Below are 12,391 nucleotides of genomic sequence, written 5' to 3'. Positions count from 1 at the left end.
GTGAAACGAAAAAGCCCATTGAAATGCACTGAAAACCGTTTCAATGCATTCCAATGGGCTAAATACCTCAGCGTCCAATGAAGATCCTCCATAGGGGCGGCCATTTTCGGTGCCTGTAAAGCAAGGAATCCATCCTAAATCACAGCAGGGAGCCATTTTGCAGAGCGGGCAGCCATTTTAGAGCCACCAATCAGCTTTTAAAAAATCCTTGTCTATAAAAAAATCGGTTCCCGGAGCAGGGAACTGATCATCGTTAAGCGATTTCCCCTATTAGAACATCGTTTTGCGATCACAAAAACTTCATCGTCAAGCAGTTTCGTCATTTAACAAGATAATCGTTAAGCGAGGCACCACTGTACGTCCAAGCTGGACCTTCTGGTCCAGACGGAGGGTTCTACTTTTGGGAGTTAGGCTGGAGCAATTCCTTAGCAAACAGAAATGTCACTTTAAGGGAGATCATTCCTGTTATAGCAACTATTTCCAATGTGATCAAATGTGTGGCCGATCATACCTTAGATTCTACCCTTCTTGTGAATCACCTGAAAATGTCAGTGTGGTATAGCACATCTTGCAGAGAAGTGCAGCTGCATAACAAGAGTTTTGTTTGGGTGTGCTGAGACAACATGTTTTTTGTTTCCACAGTCTTCCAGAGCTCCTTATTTGGGAAAGAAAATTAAATCGCTTGTGGCAAGAAGTCCTACCACCACACACACACATACCCCAACACCTTTTCATTTTAACATCTTGACTTAACCACATGAACTACAACTTTTACTGAAACAAGAAGCCTGGCCACCAATGCAACTTTTCCTTTCTAAACGTATAATGCATTTTGTTTATGCCATGCTATAAATAATCTGGATCCATTTCTATTCTGTGGCTTTTTTCTGCCTCTCGCACATGCTCATCATATTCTCCCAGAAAACATATCTTTTGAATTGAGGTTTTAACTGGATTTCTACAAACTTGCTGAAAATGCATTATTCATGGTTTCTTGAAGAATCTGTTTTTTTCTGGTAGCAAAACCTGGACATTTTGTAAGCACAAATACACATAAATTCCTCCTCCCCACCCCCCTGCTGATACGGTGCTCCCGTTACTGCAGAATACAAATAGGATTTGACACATGAAATAGCAGTAGATTTTGCTCGTTATTTTTACAGCTCCCCACACAAGCACAGTTCTCTAATTGAGACATAGATATGCAGAATTACTTTATCCACCAGTGTTCCACCGTCTCTCTCTAAATGTGCTTGACACTATTCCAACCATCTCCAAACAGCATAAAGGACAGAGTGATGGGAGTTGTGGTGTGACACATTCACAGAGCACCAGCTAAGAGATGAACCAATTTTCTTTTCTACAATGGGATACGTGACTCAGCAATCAGACTTACCTTCCAAAGACCAATCAGAAAACAAAATACACTGAGCACAAGATACATAGGTACTATGACAGCGAGACATTTGAGAAAGCACCTCTGCAAAAGAAAAATGGCATAACATCTATCCTGCTCCTAGATAATTACATCCTATGCGGAGTTGATAAAATTCAATGGTCTTTTAAAATACATTTTTTTCATTTAAACTAGATATTAAAATTTAATTCAGCTTTTTAATTTTTATTCTTTTTTTCTTTTAAAAAGAAAATAGTTTTCTATAGTTTCTTTAGTTTTAATTTAAAATGTGCTATAGCTCAATGCTCTCATTATGGAATATGGATTATAAATTCTAATTCTCTATAGTGTAAGAGAGTATAGTCATATATAATTTTTAAAGGATCATATATAGCTTCCAACAGTTTTTGGACTGGGGCTTCAATTTATGATAAGTAACAAGAACAGCCTGGAATTCTACAAGCTTCTGCATACATTATTTGCTATAGTCTTTATACCTCTTCTGTCAGATTCCAGTGTGGTGTAGTGGATAGATTGATGGGCTGAGACTTGAAAGAACAGGGTTCAAAACCACTCCTTAAATATCTCACTTACTTTGAAACCCTATTAGAATCGCTGTAAATCAGTTCTCACTTCATAGCACAGAACACAAACAGAACACTCAATCAAAAAAAAGTGCACTTCTGAAACTGGGTATGTGTCCCCCAAAATATTTACATTTACTGCAAAATATGAAGGTAAGAAATAACAGACCTGACCACAGTTCTATTTTCCAACTCTGAGTGAAGTTATTCCTGGAACTTTTTTCCCTTTCTCAACATGATAAAATTCTGTAAATCCTTGAAAACCCAGGATTAGTTTCCAAATTTCCTTTGTCCGTGATGAGATTCTTTTAGCTTGACAACCCCAACTACTCTTATGCCTCCACAGCTTTGTGTTGAAAACGCCAAAGCCTTAGGTTCTACCTCTGAAATATCACACCTTGGCAGGGAATACAGTAAATGCAGATGTCATCATGGGATTTTTCCTGCCCCATAAGTGTACTATTTCTTGTTGATGCATTTAATACTTTTCACAATCTCTTTGCCTAGACCAGCCTTGGATCTCCAGATGTTCTTGGACTAAAATTCCCAGAAACCTTCACCACTAGCTGTGCTGGCCAGAATGTCTGGGAGTTGTAGTCCGAGAACATCTGGGGACCCAAGGCTGGGAATTACCTACCACTTCCCCTAATCCTGCAGTCACAGACATATTCGGTGTCTGAAATTGGACAGTGGCCTGTGCTAAACATGGCAATCACAGTTTCTGGGTCCCAGTGTAAGAGGAAACATTAACTCTAGTCAGTCCAAGGGTTCTGCTTGTGTGTATAGTCTACACACCAGGAAGACTTTCCCCTCTTCAGCTGCATTGCTCTATACTGTATATGGAGAAAGCAAGGATGGAGCTGATCACTCCTCTCTAAGCATGTTAATAACAATTTGATAGGTAACAACTGAATAGACATCAGCAGTATTCACTGATGTTTGAATGGAGGGGTGGTGAAGCACTGCAATGCTTTCTTAATAGAACAAAGGCATGATCAATGAGTAACTTATCCATCACACTGTTGTTAGGATAACTAGGATAATATCCATGATGGATTACAAAGGGTTATGTACATGTGGTTGTAAGTACGTATTAGTAATTAACCCTTGCTCACTGCTGTGAATTGAATGTAAAAAGTGCTTGATTTCACCCCCAATGAGTATTAACATTGTCCCTTCCCTTTTTTAATAAGGATCCAAATATATTCCTTTGGGAAACTCATGTACACTGCAACGTTCTGTCATCATACTACAATGCCATCTAGCTACCCACCCTCTGGCGAGTTTAGAGATGTCAGTATGGGAACATCAACAGCACCACATGATCTGAACAATGCTAGAGATTTCAAAACACTAGGAGAAAATGTTTCTGGCAGTGTAGGAGAAATCCCTGTAGCTTTCTTGCCGGGTGCCCTGAAGTTACTTGGTAGCACCCAATGAATCAGCAAGTCCATTGTTGGTTTATGTATTTATTTTACCCAACTCTGGAGTAAGACTTATAGCATAAAATCTGATATTGGTTCCGGCAAAGCATTTAGGAATTCAAAGTATTTTTTCCCTTTTAATCTAGCTTCTGGTTGCAGCCACTTTTGATAAGCTAGTGCAATTTTCTACCACTATGTCTTCACAAATGGAACCGAAGGAAGCACTTCTCTTAGCAGACTAAAACCTGACTGTTGCATGTGCCATCAATCCCATGAACCCATGAACCACTGCATTAACATGCAGTGCAACCCTTGCCCCACTTTTAAAAATGAGGCACAGCAAAGGAGATGGCATAAGCTATTACCGGAATGAATTTAACATTTTCCCCTCGTGGCACCAAGTCTCTCGTAACCCCTACCTAGCAAGGCTCATCAAGCACCTTCTTAAGGAAGTAAAAACAGCCACTCTGCGCCAGACCAAAGGACTATCTACTCCAGCGCTGTGTCACTACAGTAGCCAACAACAGAGATCTGGAAAAATCACAATCAAGATATGACGGCAAGACCACCCTCCCATTCATATCAACTGATACTAAGAGATATGCCTTCCCTGATACTGGAGGTACAATCATAGAATAACTGCAATGGAGGGGGCCTATAAGGCCCCTCACAAGTAGCCACCTCCATGAATTCCTCTAATTGCATTTTAAAGCCATCTAAGGCAGTGCTCCCCCTTCATGGATTGCTACCTTGCCATGGCAAAGGGGCTTGAGTAATTCAGAGAAGCTATGGGCTATGCCGTGCAGGGACACCCAAGACGGACAGGTCATAGTGGAGAGTTCTTGACTAAACGGGATCCACCTGGAGGAGGAACTGGCAAGCCACTCCAGTATCTTTGCCAAGAAAGCCCCACAACCAGAAACAAAAGGCTAAAAGATATGACGCTGGAAGATGGGACCCTCAGGTTGGAAGGTGTCCAACATGCTACTGAGGAAGAGCAAAGGACAAGTAGATCCACAGCTAATGAAGTGGTTGGGCCAAAGCCGAGAGGACGCTAAGCTGTGGACGTGCCTGGAAGTGAAAGGAAAGTCCAATGCTGCAAAGAAAAATACTGCATAGGAACCTGGAATGTAAGATCTATGAATCTTGGGAAGCTGGATGTGGTCAAACAGGAGATGGCAAGAATCAACATCGACATCCTGGACGTCAGTGAACTAAAATGGACAGGAATGGGCGAATTCAATTCAGATGATCATCATATCTACTATTGTGGGCAAGAACCCCACAGAAGGAATGGAGTAGCCCTCATAGTCAACAAAAGAGTGGTAAAAGCTGTAATGGGATATAATCTCAAAAATGATAGAATGATGTCAATACAAATCCAAGGCAGGCCTTTCAACATCACAGTAATCCACGTTTATGCACCAACCAGTGCTCACTGCTGGTAGCAACTGACCAAGAGTTCAATTACATTAAAGCAATAGTTTACAATATGTGTCAGGAGAAAGGGAAACCAAGTTGAATCAACCCCGAATCATGTGGTGTTTGAACGGCAGCTTGTGTTCCCTTGGAACAAACCCTTTAATCCAGTGTTTCTGTCACTAGTCCTGTGCGCTCTCGCTCTCTCCAACCCAAGGCTGGAATTCAGAGAGGCAAGTGTGCATACAGTAGTGGGCAGCTGACACACGCCACAAAAATGCAAACAGAACACATGCACATACAGTCGGGGCAAAGAAGACTGGCTGGCTGACTGGAAGGGGGAAGAGAGTAATGGTAACAGCTTTTTGCCCACCTGCCTACTATTCAGCCATGGGTTTGCATGCCAGCCCAGTGAAGACCTCCTTTGGTTGATCTTGCATTATCCTTTCCCCCCATCCCAGGACTAGAAGATTTGGGTGAGCGAGTGAGTGCCACGGGCCTCGCGAAGGCTGCTTGGCAACCAGGCTTCTCCCATATGCCCCAATTTTAACACAACGACAGCAAGGAAAAGTGGCTGATTAATGCAGACAGGCATTCGCATGGAGGAATCTATTTAAATGAGTTGATTCCATATCCTCTTTCTAGGTGTTGAGCTGGATAATGGCATTGGCAAAGCAGCTACCATGTTCTCTAGACTCACAAAGAGAGTATGGTTCAATAAGAAGCTGATGGCATATATCAAGATCCAGGTCTACAGAGCCTGTGTCCTGAGCACATCCTGTACAGTGGTGCCCCGCATAGCAACGATAATCCGTTCCGGAAAAATCGTCGCTATCCGGATTCGTCGCTATACGGGGCAAAAAAGCCCATAGGAATGCATTAAAATGCGTTTAATGCGTTCCTATGGGCTTAAAAACTCACCTTATGCGAAAATCCTCCATAGGGGCGGCCATTTTCGGTGCCTCTAAAGCGAGGCAACACAGTGGGTGGCCATTTTGGAACCACCGATCAGTTGTGCGAAAATGGGGCGTTTGGGAGGACCAGCCGGCATTTTCCCCCAGCTGACCGGCGGAGGGGAACACCCGGGCCTTGCCCTGCCTCCCGTCTCTCCCCCAGCCACCCCCTCACCGCCGCTGCCAGCGGAAGGAGGGCAGCCGGGAACACCCGGGCCTAGCCCTGCCTCCTGTCTCTCCCACAGCCACCCCCTCACCGCCAACACCGCCGGCCGGAGGAGGGCCACCGGGAACACCCGGGCCTAGCCCTGCCTCCCGTCTCTTCCCCAGCCACCTCCTCACCACCACCGCCAGCGGGAGGAGGGCCACCGGGAACACCCGGGCGTAGCCCTGCCTCCCATCTCTCCCCCAGCCACCCCCTCACCCCCGCCACCACTGCCGGGAGGAGGGCTGCCGGGAACACCCGGGCCTTGCCTATGGGGAAAAATCGTTTGTGGAAACGATTGCAAAAAACACATCGCTATGCGGATTCATCGTTAAACGGGGCGTCCGTTAAGCGAGGCACCACTGTACTGCAGTGAGTCCTGGACCCTTTGTGCATGTCAGGAGAGTAGTCCTAGAACGTTCCATATGCGTTGTCTCAGACACATTTTTGGTATCACCTGGCAGGACAAAGTTCCAAATAGAGTAGTCCTAGAACAAGGTGTAATTTTTAACATGTACACATTACTGAAACAGCAATGTCTACGCTAGTTCAGGCATCCAAAAGATCTCCTGTATGGAGAATTAGTACAAGGAAATCGCCCCAGAAGGAGACCACAGCTGCGATACAAGGATATCTGCAAGCGGGATCTGAAGGCCTTAGGAATGGACCTCAACAGATGGGAAATCTTGACATCTGAGTGTTCCGCCTGGAGGCAGGCGGTGCATCATGGTCTCTCCCAATTTGAAGAGACCCTTGTCCAGCAGGCTGAGGCAAAGAGGCAGTCCCGAAACCAGCATAATCAAGGAGCTGGACAGGATTTGTCTCCAGTGTGGAAGGGATTGTCACTCTTGAATTGGCCTTCTCAGCCACACTGGATGCTGTTCCAAAACCTCTATTCAGAGCACGTTATCATAGTCTCTAGAGACTGAAGGATGCCTACTACTTCCCTATCCACGGTAAAATAAACAGATCTCTGGTGAAAGAGGTCCAAGAAACAGAGTTATCTGACAAATTAATCCATCCTCACACATACGTCATGTAGTCAGACATTTTTAGTGACTCAGAACTGAAGAAACCTAATTTAGATTTTTTTAAGCAACGTAACCACCTTATATGGCAGAGCAGAAGAACAGCCAAAATCCAACTCACAGAAGTTCTGGAGTGAGCTTCCAAGCCTCTTCAATCTGCAATGGGTCAGAAACTGTCCCTGCTCCACTAATTACCCTGATGAAGAAAATGAAGACTATGGGCAAATAACCTTCTCTCTGGCCAGTGACCACATAAGACAGACTCTCTCCATCATCTCTCTATTCTTCTACCCTTTGAAAACACACTATTTACACTCACTGGTTGAGTCTGCTTTCTGGTATTATGAGACAAAATTACTGATGGTTTTACAAAAATTACATGTGGTGCTGTTGTCTTTTAATTTGGAAAATGCAGGCTCAGCTCCTCCTATAAGATCTGTATAGGTATATAGAGAAATAAGGATATGCACACAAACCTGAAATCTTGTTGTTTAGCACAGTAAGTCAAACGAGAATGGAACCACTGAATCAGTTGGATTTGGTGAGTCAACTCCTCCATGAGTTCCAATAATTCAATGGGCCTACTCTAGTGTGCTCCAGCTACCGTACAATTTTACTCATTTCACACACTAGCAAGGTTACGCTCAAAATCCTCCAAAGCAGTCTTTAGCAGCATGTGGACTGAGAACTCTCAGAAGTACAAGCGGGATTCCGAAAGGGCAGAGGAACTAGAGACCTAATTGCAAACATGCGCTGGATTATGGAGAAAGCCAGCAAATTCCAGAAAAACATCTACTTCTGCTTCATTGACTATGCAAAAGCCTCTGACTGTGTGGACCACAGCAGACTATGGCAAGTCCTTAAAGAAATGGGAGTGCCTGACCACCTTATCTATCTCCTGAGAAATCTATACATGGGACAGGAAGCAACAGTTAGAACTGGCTATGGAACAACTGATTGGTTCAAAATTGGGAAAGGAGTACGACAAGGCTGTATATTGTCCCCCAGCTTATTCAACTTATATGGAGAATACATCATGCGAAAGACTGGACTGGAGGAATCCCAAACCGGAATTAAGATTGCCGGAAGAAATATCAACAACCTCCGATATGCAGATGATACCACTCTGATGGCAGAAAGTGAGGAGGAATTAAGGAACCTTGTAATGAGGGTGAAAGAGGAGAGTGCAAAAAACGGTCTGAAACTCAACATCCGAAAAACTAAGATCATGGCCACTGGTCCCATCAACTCCTGGGAAATAGAAGGGGAAGATATGGAGGCAGTGACAGATTTTACTTTCTTGGGCTCCAGGATCACTGCAGATGGTGACAGCAGCCACGAAATTAAAGGACGCCTCCTTCTTGGGAGGAAAGCGATGACAAACCTTGACAACATTCTAAAAAGCAGAGAAATTATCTTGCCAACCAAAGTCCGCATAGTCAAAACTATGGTTTTCCCTGTAGTGATGTATGGAAGTGAGAGCTGGGCCATAAAGAAAGCTGATTGCTGAAGAATTTATGCTTTTGAATTGTGGTTCTGGAGGAGGCTCTTGAGAGTCCCCTGGACTGCAAGGAGAACAAACCTATCAATTCTAAAGGAAATCGACCCTGAGTGCTCACTGGAGGACAGATCCTGAAGCTGAGGCTCCAATATTTGGGCCATCTCATGAGAAGAGAAGACTCCCTGGAAAAGACCCTGATGTTGGGAAAGTGTGAAGGCAAGAGGAGAAGGGGATGACAGAGGATGAGATGGTTGGACAGCGTCATCGAAGCTACCAGAATAAATTTAATATAATATAAATTTAATATAATTCAATAAATAAGTTTTGTTGGCACTAACCAGACAAGTGTCTGACTATAGCTCTTTATATATTGTGGATAAAGGAAATTGACTGGTGGCAGTGAGGAAAAGAGGGAATGTCACAATTGGTATCTGCTGGTGGGATGACATAGTGTGAGACCTTTGTTTGTGGAAACAAGCAGGGACCACGTGGTTATATGTCAAAGGCTTATATTATGAGCATCCTGAAAAATCATACTAGGTCTTATTTTCAGGGAAACAGGGTACTCCAGCAAGTCACCCCTATGCAGACAGGACCTTTATCTAACCCTTATCAAATGCAAGATTTCACAATGCATTCTTACAATCTATACATGATTGCATCTGTCATTTTTTTCAGGTGAAAAGAGGAAGAGAGAGAACAACTTTTTTACCTGGTTTGCACGGAGGCCAACTGCTGTTTGATGAAGCAAGTTCTTCTGCCTCCAGTTGTCTGTATCTTTCAACATAGTCAACTCCAGAAACATTTGAAGGATGTGACCTGGGGAGGAAGGGAAGATAAAAATGTAATCCCATTAATATTCTATAAATTCAAAAACAATAAAACACCCATCACTGAAAATTCCCATAAAACTAATCCTAAACATGTATTCAAGTTCGTTTTAGTGTATCCTTTATTCTACATACCCTGTATCCCTGAAAATAAGACCTAACCTGAAAACAAGCCCAAGTATGATTTTTCAGGATGCTTGTAATATAAGCCCTACCCCCCAAATAAGCCCTAGTTAAGTGAAACCCCGCCCTCCACCCTAGTGCAGCATTGTGCAGCAACCAGAAGATGACATGACTGTAAAATAAACCATCTGTAAAATAAGACCCTGTCTTCTTTTCGGGGAAACACAGTATCACGTCTCAAGATATCACATTTCCAAGCTCTCAAGATACCACATTTCCTGATCAACACAATGTTTTCCAAACACAATGTAAAAAAAACCCAGAAGTTGCAAAGGTGTATTTTATGAAGGCTACCTAGAAAGTCTGGTACACAAGTACAGTGGTGTCTCACATTACAACGTTAATTCGTTCCAGCGAAATCACTGTAGAACGAAAATGTCGTAATGCGAAAATAAAAAGCCCATTGAAATGCAGAAACCCCTTCAATGCATTCCAATGGGCTGGAAACTCACCGTCCAGCAAAGATCCTCCATAGGGCGGCCATTTTTGGTGCCTGTGCAGTGAGGAATCCATCCCAGAAAACAGTGGGGAGCCATTTTATTTACCTGGCAGCCATTTTTAAACCGCCGATCAGCTGTCCAAAAATCGTCGTTTTGCGAAGAATCGGTTCCTGAAGCAGGGAACCGATCATCGCAAAGCGAAAACCCCCTATTCAGACCATCGTTTTGCGATCGCAAAAGTGATCGAAAAAATGTTGTCGTAATACGGTTCTGTCATAATGCGGGGCAATCGTATAGTGGGGCATGACTGTAATAAGCAAGCACTAGATTTATCTAGACGTTAAATCAAATTACAGAAACTTCTGTAAATTATGAAACCCAGACTATCACATTTAGGGCACGACATGGGAAGAAGCTATATGTTGTCTCTCTGCTTATTTAACTTATATACAGAATACATCATGCAAAAGGCAGGAGTGGATGAATCCCAAACCAGAATTAAGATTGCTGGAAGAAATATCAACAATTTCAGATATGCAGATGATACCACTCTAATGGCACAAAGTGAGGAGGAATTAAGGAACCGCTTAATGAGAGTGAAAGAGGAGAGCACCAAAAATGGTCTGAAGCTCAACATCAAAAAAACTAAGATTATGGTCACTGGTCTTCAATGGGAAGAAAATACAATAATTCTGAAAAACGTTTAAAGCAACCAAAAAAGAGGAAGACTAAATATGAGATGAGCTGGTTCAATAAAGAAACACAGTGCCTTGGGTTTGCATGATCTTAGCTGGAGTGTTAGTGGCAGAGGTCACTAATTCATAAGGCTGGCATAACTCTGCTGAGTTTAAAGCAGATTACAATTTTATAATTTCTTGTTATGTGCTGTCATGTTGGAACTAATTTATAGCGACCCAACTAAGGATTTAAAGGTGAGATATTTAAAGAATAGTTTTACCAGTTCCACTCCCTCATTCAGTTTCCATGGCTGAGTGGGGATTTGAACCCTGTTCTACAGAATCCTAGTCTGTCGCTCTATCCACTACACTGGAAACAAAATTTTAAAATTGCAAAAGCAAAGACAAAGGCTACACACAAAACAATCAATTAAGTAAAAAGCAAGGCAAAGTGTGCTGCTTATATACCGCCCCATAGTGGTTCAAGCACTCTCTGGGCGGTTTACAAGTTAATTATGCAGGCTACACATTGCCCCCCCCCCCAGTGAGCTGGGTACTCATTTTACTGACCTCGGATAGAAAGCTGAGTTAACCTTAAGCCGGCTGAAAAGGTGAGTTAACCTTGAGCCGGCTACCTGGGACTGAACCCCAGGTCGTGAGCACAGTCTTGGCTGCAGTACAGCAGTTTAGTCACTGCGCCACGAGGCTCTTGTAAAGTGGCATGGCAATTTAGTAAAGTGTTGGCAATTTAATTCACTACAGAGAAGCACTGTACAACATGCTATCATGGTTTTTTCTGTGCATGAAGTGTATTCTCAATGAAAAGAGGACTGCTTGGACTACAAATGAGTATAGTACCAAAAAAAGCTGGGAACAGCTGTAGCATCAATGAAAACTAAAGGGATATGGTGACAGGGCATAGGTGTTAACATGTTCTCCAGGGCCACCCACTGTGAAAAAACGAGGAGCTATCCTATTACAGTGGTGCCTCGCTTGACGTTAATTCGTTCTAGCAAAATTGCTGTAGAGCGAAAACGTCGTCAAACGAAATTAAAAAACCCCTTGAAACGCACTGAAAACCGTTCAGTGCGTTCCAATGGGCTGAATACCTGCTCGTCCAGCGAAGATCCTCCATAGGGGTGGCCATTTTCAGTGCCTATAGTGCGAAAAATCAGTCCTAAAAACAGCGGGGGGCCATTTTCTTCAGCCGGCAGCCATTTTGAAACCCAGCTGATCATTGTAAAGCGAAAATCGGTTCCCGAAGCATGAACCAATCATCGCCCAGTGGAAAAACCCCATTTAAACCATCGTCAACGTTAAGCGGATTCATTGTTAAACGGGGTTATTGTCCAGCGGGGCATAACTGTACTTTGAAAAGTGTGGCCATCTTAGAGAACTGTTGACAATCATGCAAGGACAAAAAACCTAGTACAGTGGTGCCTCGCTTAGCGAGTGCACCGTACAACGACGAATCCGTATAGCGATCCCCTTTTTCAGGATCGCTATACGGAGCACCCAATCGCCGCACCTCGCTTTGCGACGATTGGGCGTCCGCGGCCATTTTGGAGCCGCCGATCAGCTGATCGGCGGCTCCAAAATGGGCGCGGGAGGACCCGAAATGGCCCCGCGCTGTGTTTTCGTGCCCTCGGCAAGCGAGGGGAGGGCGCGAAAACGCGGCGCGGGGCCATTTCGGGTCCGTTTTGAAGCCGCAAAACAGCTGTTTTGTGGCTTCAAAACGACCCGAAATGGCC

At 43.8% G+C, this 12,391-nt stretch overlaps 1 protein-coding gene across 1 annotated transcript in view; it reads right to left on the bottom strand.

The window, feature by feature from the left end:
* TDRD9 (tudor domain containing 9) overlaps positions 1-12,391 on the bottom strand; it is a 144,531-nt gene that overhangs the window by 101,578 nt on the left and 30,562 nt on the right. The window contains exon 2 of the mRNA XM_072986726.2: positions 9,223-9,329. Within this exon, the coding sequence (XP_072842827.2) occupies positions 9,223-9,329 (107 nt within the window). The remainder of the gene's footprint in view (positions 1-9,222; positions 9,330-12,391) is intronic.

Source organism: Pogona vitticeps, chromosome 1 (genome assembly GCF_051106095.1).
Source record: "Pogona vitticeps strain Pit_001003342236 chromosome 1, PviZW2.1, whole genome shotgun sequence".
In the NCBI taxonomy this organism is placed as follows: Eukaryota; Metazoa; Chordata; class Lepidosauria; order Squamata; family Agamidae; genus Pogona; species Pogona vitticeps.
The sequence above is the reverse complement of the archived record's forward strand: the minus strand, read 5'-3'. Positions and strand labels throughout refer to the sequence as shown.